The 20,244-nt window shown below is 36.4% G+C and overlaps 1 protein-coding gene across 24 annotated transcripts in view; it reads right to left on the bottom strand.

Moving 5' to 3' along the window:
* Positions 1-20,244, bottom strand: part of DLG2 (discs large MAGUK scaffold protein 2) — a 1,980,468-nt gene that overhangs the window by 461,527 nt on the left and 1,498,697 nt on the right. For all 24 annotated transcript variants that reach the window (XM_032852928.1, XM_032852923.1, XM_032852924.1 and 21 more), the window contains 2 exons: positions 7,303-7,447; positions 4,507-4,645 (listed from right to left, as the gene is read on the bottom strand). In XM_032852928.1, coding sequence (XP_032708819.1) covers positions 4,507-4,645; positions 7,303-7,447 — 284 coding nt within the window. The remainder of the gene's footprint in view (positions 1-4,506; positions 4,646-7,302; positions 7,448-20,244) is intronic.

Here is a 20,244-nt window from a genome sequence, read left to right as displayed (position 1 = left end):
CATCAGAAGGAGGAAGATTAGACTCTAGGTTCATTGCTGGCCCTTCCAATTCTGAGAGCCTATAATTCTTTAAGCCAGAAACACATCTCAGCATCACAGTGACAGCTTTCCAAGATAGTACACCAACAATCTAAGACCAGACATCTATATCACAATGAACACTGATTTATAGGGTACCCGACAGACTTTCTACTAAGAAAATTTTATCCAGGGCCTCTTTTTCTGTACTTTCCCTAAATCAACAGAAAAATACCTCTCACGTTTCTCAGGTATACATCCCCTCAAATAGAAAGAGTTCAAAAAAATTCCAACTAAGTTAGTGTAGCATTTTTCTAATCAAAATTCCTTTAAAAAGTTCTTAATTTTTCTTACTTTACTTACTTACTTACTTACTTTCTTACTTACTTTTTCTTACTCCCCACAAAAAGTGAATATGCTTTAGGAAAAGAGAATATTTCTCACAATAGACTAAGAGATCATGAACATCTGGAATAAAAAGTTCCCAATCTGAGGAATTTTATGTTGTTGAAAGGTTCTTATTTCACAGAAATGTTTCGCCATTAGCCTACGTCCCATCATTAGAGATCAATTACCTTGATTTATTGTTTAAGGAAAATTCAAAGTAGGCCTCACATATAAGCTACTGTAATACCTTAGGATAATAATAATTTTATCTAGCCCTTTAAAAATGACAACTTTAACACATATTATCACACTGAAATTTCACAATTCCATGAGGAAATTAGAAGACCCTTTATCTCAAATTTATAGATAAAAAAATCAAGACACAGAGATTAAATGGCCTGTTCAGGATCATCTAGGTGTTACGTTGGTAGAAGCAGAACTAGAACCAATCCCTGACATAAACCCAGTCCTGTTTATCCAATATTTTTCTGTGGAACTGAATGCATAAATGGGGCACAGGGAGTAATATGAAGATAAGCCATGGGAACACAGACCTGAATTTGAATTCTGATTCAGCTATCTGCTTGCAGTATGATGTGAGGTAATTACTTAAATGCTTTGAGCACTCTTGTTATTTATAAAAATCAAGAATAATAATATAAGCAAGGGCAATAATATATATTAAAGGACTTTGTGTTAAAGAGTGCACAGTAGTGATCTTTTTGTTTTTACTACTCTATGTATTTTAAATTTTAAATTTTACAAGTAGGTTGCATATGACAGAACAGATAGGAATATAAAGACAACTTAACTGTAGAAACCACTCTCTTTTAGAATTCTTATTTTTCAAGCTGTGATGGTTGCTTCATTTTTTCCTATGTCACATTCTTCTGCAAATCTGCATGTGCTGTCCTCTACCATGAAACCCTGATCCCTTGACCTTGATCGACACCTACACATTTTTTTCAAACTCCAACTGAAGAGTTATTTCCTCTTTAAAACTTTGATCCCACAGGCTTTTCCTTGGGCATTCATTTAAAACACAAGTTTATTTACCAGCATTTACTAAGAAACTCCCATAGTGCTAGGGAATTCTAGGGGTGCACCAGAGCACTCCCTAGAACTGATCAAATTTTGTTTGTTGCTGTTACTAGTTGCCACCCTTTGACATTTTACAGACCTTTTACTTTTAAGGGATGAGAACGGATATAAAGTTGCCCACGTTTCACTTTCTAAGTAAGCTTATGGTAAAGTTAAAAAAAAAATTAAAAAAGGACATGGTAAAGTAAATATCTGCCATTTCCTGCCACACACACAAAAATGACATTTTGATATGAAGATATATAATCTCAGAATTTAAAAATTAATGTTAGGCTTTATAGAAAACTTCACAAAGGCAGTCTGTGTAATCAGGGAATAGGCATTGAGGTATCCACTGGTTTACCTATATTTTTGTCCCAATCTGGTATTCTTAGATTTGTTGTTTCTTACTCAATTTTGCATTCCTGGTGCAGTGCCTGCTATCTAGTAGGAAATAGCCAATAAATATTGAGGAACAAGGCAATGAATTTTCCTTTGAGCAAATACCTCTGAGATCCATGGCAGGGGTCTACAGCACAGACCCCTGTGGGAGGACAAAGCAAAGGTGTGAGTGTGTGTGTGTGTGTGTGTGTGCGTGCACGCACGCACGTGCGTGTGTGTGTGCTTAAAGTGATATAGTTTATTTCATGAGGTTGCCAGGCACTAGCCATTCAGGAGACTATATGAAGCTTTTAGTGAAACTGCCCTGCCAAGGAACAAGAGAGGAGGGGGGACAATAACTATATTACCGAGGCATAACCCTATAGGAACAGGCAGACTCTATTCCTAGGACACTGTTAAAACAATTCATGTGACATCTTAGGTAGAGTAAGAATTATAACAAATATAGTTACTGTAAATAAGTAACACTCATCTAAGATTCATGATATGCCAGGCTTCTGTCTTAAGTTCTTTGCACGTATTATGTCATTCAATCATTACAACAACCTGTTAAAAATGTGATTACTATTTCCGTTGTATAGATGAAGAATCAGGTTTGCGGTGGTTGAACAATTTTCTGGCAGTCATATAGTTAACCAATGGTAGAAATAGGTCTCAACTCTCATCTAAATGCCTTTAGAGCTTTACTGAAATGCTTGGGTCCCTTTAGAGCTATATATTTCTCTGATGAAGTTTTATAGGACTTGGTTTTCATTTTAAAAATAAGAAGAAAATTACAATGTTTCCTCTTAGCCAGGATTTTGTAGCTGGCAGGGCACACACAGTTTTTCTGCCTAAAAGCTGCATGACTATAAGCAACTTATTTAACATCTTTGAACTTCAACTTCTCCACCTATAAAATAGGGATGACAGCCATTCTATCTGTGTTTGGGGAGAGTTAAATGAATAGTGTATGGAAAACAGCTAGCAAAGGGCCTGGATTATGAAGGGGATTTAATCAATTTTAATTCCATATGGGATCTAGTAAGATAAAATGACATTTTCAAATTAAAATCATATCAAATATTACTGATAGAATGAAAGCAAATAGATCATTGCTCTGGTGAATAAAGGTGCCTATATTTATACAATTCTTTAGAGAGCCATGAGGATTATCTTTGCTGCAGCCCTCATTTTAATTAAGAGCATAGAGATTAGATGTTTCAGCATAGGAAGAAGTTTATATTTGATTTATACCCCAGATGCACATTTGCAGCATCTAAACATTCCATTCCTTGGCTAAAGATGTAACAAGCTACTTCAGCAAACCTGAAATTGCAAAATAAATGGAAAATGCTTAATCATTTAAAAAGAAATAGCAAAGGAATGAAAAGACCAAAGCAGGCCTGGGTACCGGTGAGGGAAGTTAAGCGGCAGGAAGCCTCCTCTATTTTTTTAAAGGCTGACAAATGGCTTCATTAGACAGGCAGGATATTAAACCAAAAGGGTTCATCTCTATCATTTTTACACACAGACACTTCCAGAAAAAGTGTGTATGTATTTATATGTTATCTCATTTCAGGTAAAAGTATTGTTCATTGAGAAAAGCAAGTTGCAGAACAATTTCTAAAATATGAACTTACTTTGTAAAAACAGTATCAAGCCCCATCTATAACTGATTGTGAGTTTGTTTGGGTTTGTATGAACATGCAGAAGGTATGAAAGGTTCAGGCCAGGACGTTACACTGGGAACCTCAAGATGGTTGCCCTCGCAGGATCTGGGGAGAGGGTTTTGTTTCTTGAACATTATCTCATTACTTCACCAAATGCAAAGAGCATACATTACCTTGGAACAAAAACATTGAAAGATTAAAAAAAAAGTACATTTATTCTTATTTATTCCCATATTCATTTGTGGATTTATTCATTATCCAACATTTACGGAATTCTTAACGGTGACAATTAAGTCAAGGAAGCTGGTCTGTTTTGTGGACTGTCACACATGACTTTTTCATAGGTGTGCTGACTAAACTTGGCTTTACTTCATGGCATTAGCAATATGGTTCCAGGCTCTATCCTCAAATCCTGTCCTGTTCCCTTTGGAATTAACAGTGTGTATTAAAATCAAACCATCTGTAGTTAATGTCACCCCTTTTCTTTCTATCTGTAGCTACTGTGCTGAAGGAAGGGTTGACTCACTTGCCAACTCCACTGAACTGCGAGTAGCCACTGGAGACAAAAACATGGTATTCGGAGCCAAAAGGCAAAGGTTTCAGTCCTGACTCCCCAGGAAACAGAAATGTGGTACTGGTATGTTACTTCCTTACTTGAACCTCAGTACCACCTCCTCTCAAGTCAGCTATCTGACAAAATGGCCGTCGAGCTCTAACGGCATCACGTGTGAAAGTCTTAATAAACTGCAAAGTGTGAAGTACATGTATAGTACCACTCCTTACGTAGAATTAGTGATTTTGATTCCTAATGATACATGTTTACAAGAATTCGCAGATTTCCACAGGAGACAAGATAATAATAAGTTTCAGTGGTGCTCAGAAACTTGAGTTAGCCCCCAAAGCAATGGCTGACATGTTAGGCAAAGGCTGTGATCACAAGTCCAATTAACCAATAAGCATATCTGACCTGGTGTAATCATCTTCAACAAGCATGTGCTTTGGAATCGGTGAGTACCTTCCTGGAGAGATGGGCGGCAGGGAAGTTTTATATTCTAAAGTTCCATTGTTGCCGGAGAGTAGATGGTTTTCCATCGGTGGAGAATAAGCTAAGGGGTGAAAAAAGGAAAAGAGAAGAAACCTGTTAGGTGGGTGATTCAATGCGTCATGCTACAGTTCTGTTAAAAATAGGAAGACTTTGCTACATGCTGAGGATTTTCTTGTCTCCCAAGAGGGTGGAGTTACTGTTTGTTTGCATTTAGTATGTACAAGCACATGGTGCTTGACCTTTAGGATTGGAAAGATGTAATAACATTTATATCTATAAACCCATTTTGTATAATTAGGTGAAGAGAAGAATTGGGGGAGAGAGCCAGAACATGCATTTTCAGAAGGATGATTAATTTTCTATTGAAATAAAAATGCTAGCTTTCTAATTGCAGAGCTCACATTCTTTTCACATAATTAATATTCAATCATCAAATCTAGAAGGCTCTTGGAGCAAGTTCTTGTGTAAGACTTGAATCCTAAAATATGCTGTACTACCACCCCAGAAAGGCCCAGGACACTGGCCTTTCTTAGTTCTCTACAGTAATTCATTATCCTTTTGAATGTATGAAAGCCCCTCCTGCTTGCTCCACCCCTCTCTAGAAATCCATTTCATACACTGAGAAATCCAACTCTGATAGTGCTATTCTCCTGCTTAAGTGTTCTCCATTGCTGCTAATGTACTGAATATAAACTTTTCCTTTTGTCATTCTTACAAGATTGATCCATTTTAATACCCTATACTCTAGAGTCCTCTAAGACAGCTCTTCCCAATGTTTGTGCTTTCATCAGTTACCTACAATTTCTGTCTCTCTCTCTTTTTATTTTTAGAGAGAGAGAGAGAGAGAGAGAGAGTAGAGAGAGAGAGAGAGAGAGAGGAGGAAACAGGGTCCCTGCCAAGCAGAGAGCCCGATGTGGGACTCGATCCCAGGATGCTGAGATCATGACCTGAGCTGAAGGCAGAGGCTTAACCCACTGAGCCACCCAGGCGCCCATACAATTTCTGTCTCTTAACACATCTCTGATACTGAAATTTCATCGATTCTTTAAGATACAATTCAAACGGGGTGCCTGGGTGGCTCAGTGCTTAAAGCCTCTGCCTTCAGCTCAGGTCATGATCCCGGGGTCCTGGGATTGAGCCCCACATCGGGCTCTCTGCTCTGCGGGGAGCCTGCTTCCTCCTCTCTCTCTCTGCCTGCCTCTCTGCCTACTTGTGATCTCTGTCTGTCAAATAAATAAACAAAATCTTAAAAAAAAAATACAATTCAAACGCCACCCCTTCCATAAAGAGTTTTATGATCATCCGAAGACAGAAGACAGGTAGTATCCCTTTCCTTTGAATACCCAAAAGCATGTATTTTTTATCTCCCATGGTATCCTTCTTACGTTGCCAAATATTGCTGCTATTCCTATATCTGAATTAGCCTTTCTTCCAGTAAAGGCCATGATTGCATTTCCTTTCTATCCCACCTATTACCTTATAAGGTATCTTACACATATTAAGATTACTCAATATATATGTTTTAAATTGAATAGCAAGCTTTGTTTTCTTGTTTTTATCTCTTTAACGTTGACCTTATACACCCTTCAGGAAGTAGCTCAGAGTCTCAAGACTGATTTTTCTAATTCATTCAGTTTGAAAAACTTTTGAAAGTTAAAATTCTTCATATCCTAAGGTGAGGCTAATCTCAGCTTCCTGCATGCTTGAGAAAAAGACATACTTTGGGGGCAAGTCATTTCCCAATCATCATTAAGAAAAGCAATAGCTAACATAATGAGTAGGTAACAAAATTATTCAACCTTTAAATTTCCCTCAACAGAAACAGCTAAGTCTGAGAGAGGCTAAATGCCTTGCTTAAGACCATAGTCCTAATTAGTGGCAGGTCCTGAAGCTATTCCGAGATCCCAGTCTCACAACTGGTTTCTCAAAATTTCAGAATGAGCAAGCTTAGTGATGTTAACTATCCCTTAATCTCAGGTAGAAAAAAAAAAAAAATTCTTCTGAATCTAGTCCCCAAAGACAGAACCTTAGATCAAGTTCTTGCTGACCTACTAAGAAGAGAAGGAAATATGGGGCTTCTGTAGGAGTGGATTTTGCAGGACTCAACAAAGCAGCATCTCAGAGTTAGTTTTTGTCCTAGAAACCCCCACCTACAACTCATTTCTACTGCCATAGTGATTGAGAGCTCCCCCTGCCGCTGCACCCCGCTGCTTTCTTGCCAATATAATATTCAGGTAAAGGGAAGAGCTATGGAGATGGTGATTGAGGATCATAATGTTTCCATCCAAGTGCAATATCCTCTCCCCCAGGAGGGAGCACAGTGCTGTCTCTGGTCTTTTTGCTAGTCTTTCTCTTTCTTCATTGGCTACTCTGTAGGTTTGAACTAGGAAAGGGGGATACTATGGCATGAGAGCTATCATACTTTAGGGCCTTGAGAAATAGACTTTAAAAAGGTGTTGCTCTTACGTTACTGTAATGACACTGTCCACGACATACCTCATTAAGCCTTTCTTAAATGGTGGACTTTCTAACCCATCAAGGTGTCCCACCAACAAAACACTAGTTAAGGCCTTGTAAGGCAATCAGGGAGTAAAGTACAGCGTTCCTTGCAACTATTTCCACAAGCTAAACAAGAGCAAAGATGCAGAGTACTTTGCCAAGTTTTGCAGAATTCCAATTCTGTACCCCTGGTGCAGGGACACTGAGAGTGGCACTTACAGTGAGTAATATCAGGTGGCCCATAAGGATCAGTCATGTAAATGGTGGTGGGTTTGCCGACTTTTAGATAAACGACATCAGATGTGTTCTTCAGTATAGCTACTGCCTCTTCATGTGTCACTTCTTCTAAACTGTAGTTGTTTACCTAAAAGGAAAATAATACTCAATATTAGAGTCAAATGTAGGCAGGTGAAAAGAAACAGGCAAAAGCATATACAGGATTATTTAAACATTAAATAGCAATGATTACAATTCAGGATCTACATCATACTTGGACAGAAAGATGGATTTATGGCATTAGCCAAAGCAGATAAGGTACCATTGTTGATGCTACAAAAATTAAAAAAAAAAAAAACCAAAAAACCAATAACAACAAAAAAAAAAAACAAGAAATAAAACAAAACAAAAAAGCCAAAGTTGCTTCTGTTTTTTTTCTATGAGAAAGCAATGTATCATAATGCAAATCAGGATACTATTTGTGGATAAAAGAAAGGAGGGGTCAAATGTCTCTTTTCCTATGCTGTGGTTTTTCCAATTACAAAGGTAATACATACTCATGGAACTAAAAAAAAAAAAAGGAGAAGAAGAAGAAGAAGAAAAACTAACCAGTCTCTATATTTGGGATATATTTTTAAAATATCAGTGACCATATTATACATATTGTTTTGGAAACTGCTTTTTAAATCTAGAGTGACTATTGGTCCATATCATAGCATATGGCAACAACGTGACTTTGTTTCCTAGAGAGCATTGTGTTGCACGGTTGTAACCTAATGCTTTAACCAATCTGTAACTAAAGCATGTTTAGTTTGCGTCTCATTTTTTTCTACTATGAATAATGTTGCAGTAAACTTTTTTTTTTCTATATTTGCACACAACTTTGGTGATTTATTTGGGATAAATCATACAAGTGGAATTGTTGTACTGAACTATATGAATATTACAAGCCTTCTGATACCTATTCCTAAATTGTCCTGTGGAAAGAGTTTACTTTTATACCACCACTATACAAGAGCCCCAATTTTCCTACAGTTACACCAAATTTGTTTGTTTGTTTTTTTCCACTTTAAAAATTGTTCCCATCTGTGGGGCTGGGTGGCTCAGTTGGTTAACACTTGACTCTTCGTTTTGGCTTAGGTCATGATCTCAGGGTCATGATTGAGCCCCATGTTGGGCTCCATGCTGGGTGTGGAACCCATTTAAGAGCCTCTCTGTCACTATTGGATGCTCTCTTTTTCCTCTGCAGCCCCCACCAAAATAAATAAATAAATAAATAAATAAATAAATAAATAAATAAATAAATAACTATCCCAGCAAAATGTTATTTAACAAGTCGATTTTCTAAGGCTAATATTAGTAAACGGGGCTTGGCAGGTGAACAAGTTCAAGGGTACTCTATTCCCATCCACTTCAATAGCAACTCCTCCTTTTTACTGGACAGAAGAGCCTGATGAAAGTGCAATTTTACTTCATGGCAGTGACATTATAGTGGAATCTCTCCAGCACTTCTCTTAGATGGTTTTAAAACACTTATGATGTGTTTTAAATACCTACATTATTCTTATTTGGCTACTATTATTTTAATGGAGTTATTCTTTAATTAATTTCTGCTGAAATGATGCATAATTAAAGTAAACATGCCAAAGAGCACTAGATTGGATCCTGTACATATTCTTTGTACTATTTAATTAGCACTTTAGTCATAGAAGACCTTGTAACATTGCTTCCCCCCCCTTTTGCCTATGTTCTATAAATTCTATGTGCCAATTAATCCTTGATGGTGTAGCTGAAGTTAGGGACCCTGGAACTGGAGGGGTATGTATATATATGAATGCTGACCATGAACTCCCCATTAAGATATCAACTTTTCCACTGGTTCCTATAGTTCTCTTCTGAACAAGTGACATTCTCTTATATCCTTTTGTATTTCCAGCACCTAGCACTTATTCATCCATTGGTCAATGCATTGCTACCATGTGTCAGTCATGGTTTTACATATTAGAGAAATGTAATAAATAGGACGAAAATCATAATCATAGCCAAAACTTACAGAGCCTATATTACACTCTGGGAACTATTCTAAGTCATTTACATACATAAACACAATTGAACCTCACAACAACTTGTATGGTAACTATTACAGTTACTTTCATTTTACAGATTAGAAGAGCATGTCTCCAAGAGGTTAAGAAACCTGCTCAAAGTCATTGATAGAAGCCGATTAAAAGCAAGCGGTTTGGATCCAGACACCAGGCTTGTAACCACTCATCTATATTCCTTTTTCAGATAGACAGAAAAGGTCCCCAGCTCCCTTGAATCTCATATTCTAGTAAGATACACTTCAAGTTTCAAGCACTGAAACTGAAACCTACTGAGAAGGACTTTACATACAGATTCTCAAGTACCACCAGAGAACTCCTCAGACTGGAAAGAAGTTGAGCAAAGGGTAGAGGTGAGAAGTGGGGATAATGGTGGTTTATAATAGTAGTACTTCAGTTGGTTTTTATTTGGTGACTACAAAGTGTTGGAATACTAACACGGATTTTAGTTATAGAACAGGTGGCATGATATTGGCAACAGAACATAGTGATTAAGAGCACATGCTTCTGAGTCACACAGACCAGGATCTGAGTCCTGGTCCTGGCTCTTTCTAGCTGTGTAACTTTGGACCAACTTACTTAATCTTTTTAGCCTCAGTTTTGACATCTGTAAAATAGGTATGATGATAATTGCTACCTCAAAGGGTTATTGATGTAAATGTATTAGTCTATGTAAAGTGGCAGGAATATTAAAATTCTTATTAATGTTATCTTTTATTACTATTACTATTGTCATCATACATCTCTCTTCTCAGGAAACAGGAATGCTTGGTAAAAATTTTTGCTGAGCATTTTCCTGTAAACATCTGTGAACTGATGAGTTTAATTAGGGTACTGTTGATGAGGCTTCTGTGTGGTCTTTTTAAAAATTCAGAATAGTACAGGATCTGGACCAAAAAGTGCTCTTTTGTGCTGAAGTCTTCAAAATGTTTTTCACGAAAGTGGGTTTATTTGGGTTAATTATGTGTGTGCATTATCCTATGAACTCTCAAGATAAAGGGCCTACAGCTGGAGCTGATTGTACACAGAGAGAAGGGACATTACACTGATTGGCTAGTTGCTCTTGTCATTGTTTTTTATTGTCTTTTTTCTTTTGCATCAAGTATCTGCCTATAATGGTGAACACTGAACAACTGGCCTGATTTCAGAAAAAAAAATTATGTGCATCTGAATGCAGTGTTTCTGTGGGCACACTACACAGAGCGGGGCATGTGTGCAGCCTGGCCATATGTTTGCAATAGGATGAAGGACTGAGGCCAAGCAGAGAGGTTAGAGATGAGAGGATGCATTTTCTCCAACAGAAAAGGGAGCACTGAAATTGAGCACGATGCAGAGACAAAGGAGGGCAAACTAGCTGAAGAAAGAGGTGCCAAAAAACCTGCAAGAAGAGCAGGGTCAGTGTTGTGGGAATCAAATTGAGTGCAAGCAAACAGGTATGTGATGGGACAAAGGTGGGAGGTGTGGCAGCAGGAGAATGATAATAAAGAGGAATGGGTGGTGTACAGATGGTGAGATGCTGACCTTTCCGTATTTATTCAGGAATACCAACACGGTGGCACAAACTAGGAGGTGGACATAAATATTACCTGAGACATAGTACAAGGAAATGGGGGAACTCTAGAAACACTAAAAAAAAATCATGAACTCCAAAGTCAACTTCTAAGGAGACAAAGTTGTTGATCACTAGATGAGATGAATTAAAAAGGAGAACTAAGTAATGCATAGAATTGTTGAATCACTGTATTGTACCTCTAAAACTAATATAACATTGTATGTTAACTACAATGGAAATACAATTTTAAAAACCTAATAAAATTTTAAAAAATTAATAAATACAAATAAAAAAGTTGACAAATCTAATGTGCTAATGTCAATGATATGAAAATGAATATGCATAAGCCAAAGACTAAAATCTCTGCAGTACACTGTAATTTGTGGATATAAAAAATTTTATTTTAAAAACAGTAACCACAAATAAATAGGGAACAATAATAGTTATCTCTGGATAATAAATATCTTATTTTTCACCTTTTCAGCAATGATCATGCACTATAGTTAGAATGAAATTAATTCTATATTTTAAATGAAAAAGAAAAAAAAAACTTCAAATAAGAACAGAAACAAAGTGGGGAGCCTGGGCACAGTCAGTTAAGTGCCTGACTCTTGGTTTCAGTTCAGGTTGTCATCTCCGTCATGAGCTAAGGGCTGTGAGATCAAGCCCCACGTCAGGCTCCATGTTCAGCATGGAGTTTGCTTAAGACACTCTCCTTCTGCCTTTCCCCTCTCTCAAATAAACAGCTAAATCATTAAAAAAAAAAAAAAAAGAAATAAAGAAAGAAACAAGATAACCCTAGAACCAAAGTGCAGTGCCTTCATTATGAAACACACATAGCAAGATCTCAGGAGTGATGGAAAATTGGAATGGAGAAGAAGGAACTTGGTTTCTAATGGCCAGTAAACTGATTTAATTTTTTAGAAAAAACTGCCATTATTTTAAGCCTAGATGTTTCTAGAAATGAAGGTAACTTGGCATAATGAGAGTAAATTTTAAATGTAGCACCACATCTGTTTTCAATTCCTATATTCATGAATTTTGTTCAGTTAACATATTTACTGAGCATTAAAAATTCCTTATATGCAAAATAGGGATGATACTAATTTATTTGTTGATTTATTTGTGTTTAGGAGAAAGGAGGGATACCATGAACATGAAAAGACATTGTATAAGATAGAACAGTATACAAAGAGTCATCAAACTTCACAATCATACACAATGTTTCTGCTGATTCTGTTGCTGAAACTAGATCCTTGTGTGAAAATGATCACCCCCTACCTTCTACAACAGTTAATCTTGCAATGTCTCTTTCCTGTTCAAGGACTGATTTTCTAAAGGGCAATGATTAGATTGTGTCCCCGCCCCCCCCCTTCTTTTGGACATTGGAGTATAGCTGACACACAATGTTACATTATTTTCAGGTGTATAACACAGTGATTCAACAAGTTTGTGCATGATGTTTTGCTCACCAGAAGTGTAGCTACCATCTGTCACTATGCAACACTATTACAGTACCACTGACTATATTCTTTATACTGTACCTTTTATCCACCCCTCCCCAGCTTACTTATTCCTTAACTAGAAACTGGTATCTCATTCACCATTCACCCATTCACCCTAATTAGAGTGTTTTCATCTTTGTAATCCTCCAACTGATGCACTATAAGTAATAGGCACCTCATAAATGTTGAAACAATTAGATAAATAAGTTAAAAGTAACATTCCATGTACAATTAATTATGGATCACTGAAAAAAAATAAGTTAAATTTTTTAAAAAGTAACATTCCAAAGGAAAAGCTATCAAAATTCCCTAATTTATAAGACGAAGGAGGCATTTGTGTTGTTTCTAGTTTACATTTGTGTTGAGTCAGAAAGGATAAGAAATGAAGGTCATTCAGCAAACAACACACATTTATAGGACACTCACTCTGTGGCAGGCATGGGATATAAGGATGAAAGGTTGGTACAGAATGGGAGTAATGGGTCACATCAGAATATCAAGGACACGATCAAAACTCCAACAGTGTGAATTTCTTTCTCCTCCATTAATTGTTGATGAATTTCTTAACTTTTTATTCTACATATAGACAGAGCAAATAACAATGATGTTTTGATTGGCTTTTCCAGTGTCCTCTATAGCAGTGGTCACCAACATGGACAATATGATATGAACCTCAGGGCAATCCACTGAATACAGGAAGAATTTTGTATTTGAACTTCTATTAATATTTATCACACTAATTATCATCTTCCTATTTTCTATGTATGTTTTAAAATGCATATCATGTATTAGAATAGTGATATATGTATGCAATATAAAATAGGGAACTATATATATATGTATATATATATATACACACACACACATATATATATTAGAGGCAATTTTTTTGTGTTTTACTGATGGAAATAATTTTGAAACCACTGCTCTGTAGTAGGCATCTATATATATTAACTTAATATTAAATTAATATATAGAGAGTGAATTCTATAACCAGTGTTAAAACCAAATATAAGCAAAAGAAATAGAAAACAATGTAATGGAAGGTTTTAACCCTCAAATAAGATATGTCATTGCAACTGCACTGCATTTTAATTTTATTACATTTGAAAAAAAATTACAACTGAGTCCAATAAATTATTATCCAGATTTTCCCCCCTTGTGTTTCAGAAAGTACTCTAATTACAGGGGGAAAAGTGTGAGGGGTGAAGTATTTCTAAATGCTTTCAGCCCATTGTTGGAAAATGCTAAATGATGCTGTACTGGCTTGATAGAAAGAATGTTAGCACCATAGTCACTTCAGGAGAAGCACTAGAGCAGCAGTGGAACAGGCTAGAATGTGATTAGATCAGTGTAGGACTGTGGTTCTTAACCTGACTACACATTGGAATCACCTGGTAGGACTGTGGTTCTTAACCTGACTACACATTGGAATCACCTGGGAGACTTAAAATGATTTCTTTAAAAAGAAAGAATGGTGCCTACCTTCAAGATTCTCGTTTGATTCTTCGGGGTCGATTGAGGCCTGGGCATCCAGAGTGATCAAAAACTTACCACGTGTTTGAAATATGAGAGCAGGATTAAGAACCAGAAGGGCTGCATAAACTGGTGGAGGGAATGTGGCATTAGGACATTGACTTCTGGGTCTGAATCTGATTTTACAATTTATTAGTTATGTCATATTGGAAATCCCTTTGTTATCTCTAAGCTCCAACTTTCTCTTCTGGAAAGAAAGAGTAACAGTACTGGCTGCCCTCTCCACCTCTCAGGGGCTGGAGTGAGGACTGCGTGCAAGTTGCAGGTGAAAACTCTTCCACGGGGAAGAGCCATGGGCAGAGAACGTTGCCCATTTCAGTTCTCATCTAAGGTCAGTCTAACAAATGGAAGTGCTTTCAGTCCTGTTCATTATTCAGAAATTCTTACATATCTGCACTGCCTTAAAGGTGATTTTCTTATTAATATTTGGGTGAAGCTAGGCAGTTTTGTAAATCACCAAAAAGATTTAAGTGCTCACAACTAATACTTGTTCAGGAAATTTATTGTTTCCACTCACATTCCCTAAATCCACTTAATGTCCTTACCATAGCATATTAATTTTGAAATAAAAATAAGAGTCACTTTACACCAGTTAGAATGGCCAAAATTAACAAGACAGGAAGCAACAAGTGTTGGTGATGACGTGGAGAAAGGGGAACCTTCCTTCCACTGTTGATGGGAATGCAAACTGGTACAGGTATTCTGGAAAACAGTGTGAAGTTTCCTGAAGATACTAAAAATAGAGCTACCCTATGACCTAGCGATTGCACTACTAGATATTTACCCTAAAGATACCGGTGTAGGAAAAAGAAGGGGCACATGCACCCCAATGTTCACAGTAGTAGTGTCCACAACAGCCAAACTGTGGAAGGAGCAGAGATGCCCTTTAACAGATGAATGGATAAAGAAGATGTGGTTCATATATACAATGGAGTATTACTCAGCCATCAGAAAGAATGAATACCTACCATTTGCATTAACATAGGTGAGAACTAGAGGGGGTTAGGCTAAGTGACATAGGTCAAGCAGAGAAAGGCAATTATCATATGGTTTCATTCACACCCAGAACATAAGGAATAGCATGGAGGACCTCAGGGGAAGGGAGGGAAAACTGAATGAAAAGAATCAGAGAGGGGGCCAAACCATGCGAGACTGTGGACTCAGGGAACCAAAGTGAGGGTTACAGAAGGGAGGGTGTCAGGAGATGGGGTAGCCAGGAGATGGGTATTAAGGAGGGACATGTTGTGATGAGCAACATGTTGTTATATGTTGTTATATGCAACAAATGAATTGTTGTTATATGCAACAAATGAATTGTTAAACACTATATTAAAAACTAATGATGTACTATATGCTGGCTAACTAACGTAATAAAAAAATTAAAAAATAAAATAAACAAAAAGTCACTCTCACACAGCACATCAAGTCTACTCCCCTGAACACTAGTTCTAGGTGCTTTAAGCTCCTTTGCTCACTTTAAGCAAAGTGCTGCATAATGAAGTCTGAAGATTATAGTGTTCAAGTTAAATTAGTTCCTTGATTACAGAACTTCACTGACTCTTTAATATACTTAAGTTCATTGAGAATCTGTAAGAGAGGTGAGATACAGGTTGTAGAATTTCCCAAACTTAGTTGACCTTTTCATGTGACACAATAATGAGATTAGTATTTTAAAACACACTTGGGAAACACTGATCTAAGGCACTGCTACCATGCTATAGAGGCCAAAACAGAAGACCAAAGACGTACATTTCTTGCCCAAAGTCATTTAGGTCGAATTAATTCTGGTTGACTGGCTGTGAGTCAACGGTCTTCCCACTTCGCTCAATGCCTTTCTTACCTTTCCCCTTGTCTACGCCTTCCCTTTAAGGAAATAAAAACACAAACTTATTCTCTGTAAAAATGTAAAAGTACTCTTACTGACAATGTTTTTCTTTCAAGGTCAAGCAAGTTATGAAAAAAGGAGACTAAGACTATAAACTTCCAATCACAATGTGTTGGAAGTTTCAACAATTAACAGCTCACATCATTGCTGTAGAAAAGACAGATGACCCTGGATTCAAATTTTCTGGTATTGTGCAGAAAAAAGATGAAGAAAATGATCACTTCTCCATAATATATGTAGCCCTCTGTATCATCTTGATAGGGCTTAATAAAAACCAGTGTGTAAAAATATATGAATGAATTTAAAAATTATTAATACTGTTAATTTCTGACCATCTGTCTCAAGAAATCAAAGGCCAGGAGTTACTGTATTTAGTCTGAGATCACAACACTAACCACTGGTATAGTCCATAAAAATCAGATGTCATTGGCATTTGACAAAATAAAAAAACAAAATTCTAGTGAATGATTAGTGCCAAGCAGCAGGAGAATTAAATATATATATATATATATATATATATAATTTTGGTAAAGAGAACAAATACCATGCTTCTGAGCACATGAGGAAACATCAGAGAGGACTGACATTAAAGTTGTTTTATTTGAAATGCTAAGAGTCTTAGTGCAAAAGTGATAGGTAGAGTAATTTTTTCCTTATTATAGAATAAATGTAAAGGTCAGATATAACAATATTGCCTGTGGTTTTAAAAGTGGGGGAATAACATTCTAAGGAATCAAAAGTTTTCTTAAAAGGGTAATCTATTTAGAGAAGATAAGTGGCTGTGTGGTAAAACTGACTTCAAGAGTGAGAGAAAATGTGTAAAACATCTTAAAGGCTAAGAAGTAAAAAAAGTGGCAAGATGTAAGTTTTCAAACAAATGTAGAATTAATCTTTACCTTTCTGTCTCCAAGGGACAGAGCTGTGAATAAAGCAAGAAATGTATAGGGAAATGTGTTTTGGTATAATTTTAAGAGAAAACAAATCTAAGGATAGCTAGGATCTAATGGGTAGCTTCCAGGAGGCATTAAATTCTCCACCCTTCGTGTGTTCTCACAGAGGTGAGGGACTACTTCACGTTGTTTTTCTGTGGATTCTGATGTACCAAATGAGTTGGAAAAAGATAACATGTAAGAGAGATACTTTTCAATTCTGAGTTATAAGAAGTACTTAGGGGGAAAAAAAGGACCCAACATATATGGTATGAGGAAATTAACAGAGTTTCATTTTAGGCCAGTTTGCTTACAGAACTATGAATGAATAACATATGGGAGAAATTTTCCTAAGGAGTGAGAGGAGGGAGTGGTGCAAATTGCTTTAGAAAGGAGAATAGCTATTTGGAGAAAAATATACAGTGTGGTACAGCTGGTAAATCATGGAATCTAAATTATTTGTACTTCCTTTGGGGGAGGAGAGTGGAAGAGGAGAAAGATAAAGATGATGTGAATGTAGGGTAATAAAGAGAAAAGGAAGTGGAAAGGAATGACAGAAGGAGAGCATTAATAAATATTGTTGGGTTGAAGCAAGATAATTGGTCTTTCAGGGTGGCTTCCGTGATATATTTTTTTTTTATTCTTTTCTTCAGCATTATTTTTCTTTCAGAATATTATAAAATGAATCATTTACTTTCATTTCCAGATTTAGTTTGGCAGTGGCCTTGGAAGTACTAATTATGTTTTCCTTACATAAGAGAGGAGAGACCTATTATTGTGGAAGGTTCCTTTTTTTTTTTTAAACAGGCTTTAAAACTCAAAATAGTTAAAGATTATGTCTCAGCTATTTTTGAAATCATTACATGTACAATGAATATCAAGAAAATGGTAATGGAACAATAGCGTGGTGCCTGGATAATCCTTTGACAGAATTATTTAGACTTTGAGGGTTTTATTTATTTAATTTTTTAAAGAATTTTAAAATAAAGCTAGGAATTTAAACAGAACTTCAAGCAATCAACACACAACATCTAGCTTGATATTACAACAGCAGCAGCTAAAGAAATGGCAAAGAGTTGTCTATAACCAACCTTTACAGAACAATGAGTCAAAGGTCAAATGTGACAGCCATTAATTTAGAATGAAAATGTCCTCTTCAGCTTTTTCAAATTTCATGCAATGTAAAAGATGGATATCATGGTGATTTCTAAGTCAACTAACAAGAAAGTTTATATTCTTGAGAGACATTGTTAGATCTTATACCTCAATAATACTTTTCTGGTTCAGAAGACACAAGATTATGAAAAACCAACTTTTACATCAAAGGCAAAAAAAAAATTCAGAAAACACAAAAAACAGCCAACAACAACAAAAAAATGCAGAATGTCTCAAGAATGAAAATAGTAGTTCTCTTGCATAGTATAGGGCCTACTGCTAATAAAAGCATATTACATACTTACAATTTACCAAAAGGGTAGATCTTATGTTAAGTGTTCTCAGCACACACAAGCACAAAATAATAAAAACAATAACAATAGGGGTGAGAAGAAACTTTGGAAAATGATGAATATATTTATAGCCTTTATAATGGTGATGGTTTCTTGGGTATATATTTAATACCCAAACCCATGGAGCTATATGTATTAAATATGTAAAGCTGTTTATATGTCAACTATACTACAGTAAAATGGTAGAAAGAAAGAGAAAAACTTCAGGTGGTAAAGAAGCCCACACTCTTCATTGCTACTTTGACCGAAGTCATAAATGCCACATTTTTTGCCCATCCAGTATGATCATAAATTTTCTCCTGACAGAGTTACTTCTTGAGTAGTGGTTATTGCCTTGGACATCGTAGGTGTTCATTATATTACTTGCTAAATAAAGGAATGAATGAATGAATGGTAACTAAAAAAATGAAGTAATGAATCGACTGGCAAATTCTAGACACAAATGAAAGATCATGCTTGGTGCTTATAAGCCTCAGTTCCTGGATTTGAAATCCAGTTCTGTCTACTGTTAACTATATCACTGTGGCCAAGTTAATAAACCTCTCTATACCTCAGTTCCTCTTTGCTTATATAAAAGAGCTTGTTGTGAGAAATAAATTCATTACAAAAAAGCACTTTTAAAAATACATGGAATGTAGCAAATGCCGAATAAATATTAGTTATCAAGATTATTATAAAGGTTTATTTAGGTAATTCAATACCAAGATCATTGACAACTATGAAACTAGATGAATGGGACCAAGGACAAGCTGTCTAAAGCCCAAGGAAGTGGGCACAATGCACTGAGGTTCAACCTCTGAAGATTGCACATGTCACAGAAATTACTGTTCTGTTGAGAATATAAATTGACCTTTTCCAAACACTTCTCACTTGTGCTACAGATAATGCCTCCTTGCAGAGATTAGAGGTCATATTCTACAAGGGCAGACATAATATACTTCTCATGAGAGCTCTCTTTTATTTTCAGTATTTATTATCCTGTAGGTTTGATATAAAATAGTAAATAGAGATAAAGTAGTTTTATTAAGTGCAATTCCAAATTTGTACAGCTTATGTCATGCCTTAATTTTGCTCTAGTTTATCCTAGAACTCCATGGCTTAGGAAGGGCAGCCATGTGTTGGTGCTAGTCATTGCTCAGGGTCCTGAAGCATGTAGGCAGCTGGTAAATAAAATAGCCTTAACCCTATCTGATGGGGGTGTGGGGTGGGGGGAAGGATCCATTTACACATGTGACAGAACTTAGATTATGAATTCTGGTAAATCAGGGACTGTTTATACCGTCTTCACTGGTTGAACAAGGGACCACAGGGAGACACCGAAATGTACATATCAACAAACCAGAGAACCCTTTGTTATGCAAAGCCCACCTTACTAACAGCAGGCAAGTAACACTCTCTTGGGCTAATAGGTTACCTTTGAAAAATAACAATCTGTGTCTTGTTCTATCTGTGAAAACTAGTGAAAATTCAGATTTGTTTTTAAGATGTCAACAAACAGATACGATTGTACATGAACTTCCGAAATCTCCCACCACAAAATCTGCTCTTCCTTTTTTTCCATTTCTGCCCGTGATCCCTGCTAGGAATTTAATGGCTGAAGTTCCACCACCCAATATGACTATACTTGCAGAAAGATTCTTTAGGAGGTAATTAAAGTTATTAATTTAATGAGTTAAGGGTGAAGCCCTAATCCAATGGGACTGACCGGTGGCCTCAGTAAGAAGAGAGAGATCTCTTTCTCGCAGCCCAAGCACAGGTGGAAGGCCATGTGAGGACACAACAATAATATGGTTGACTGCAAGCCAGGAAAAGAGATCTCACCAGGAACTGAATGAGAAAGAACCTTGACCTTGAACTTCCCAGCTTCCAGAACTCCGAGAAAATAAATTTTTGTTGTGTAAGCCACCTAGTCTATGGTATTTTGTTAT

Source organism: Lontra canadensis, unplaced genomic scaffold (genome assembly GCF_010015895.1).
Source record: "Lontra canadensis isolate GAN:19392208 unplaced genomic scaffold, GSC_riverotter_1.0 scaffold7, whole genome shotgun sequence".
NCBI lineage: Eukaryota > Metazoa > Chordata > Mammalia > Carnivora > Mustelidae > Lontra > Lontra canadensis.
The sequence above is the reverse complement of the archived record's forward strand: the minus strand, read 5'-3'. Positions and strand labels throughout refer to the sequence as shown.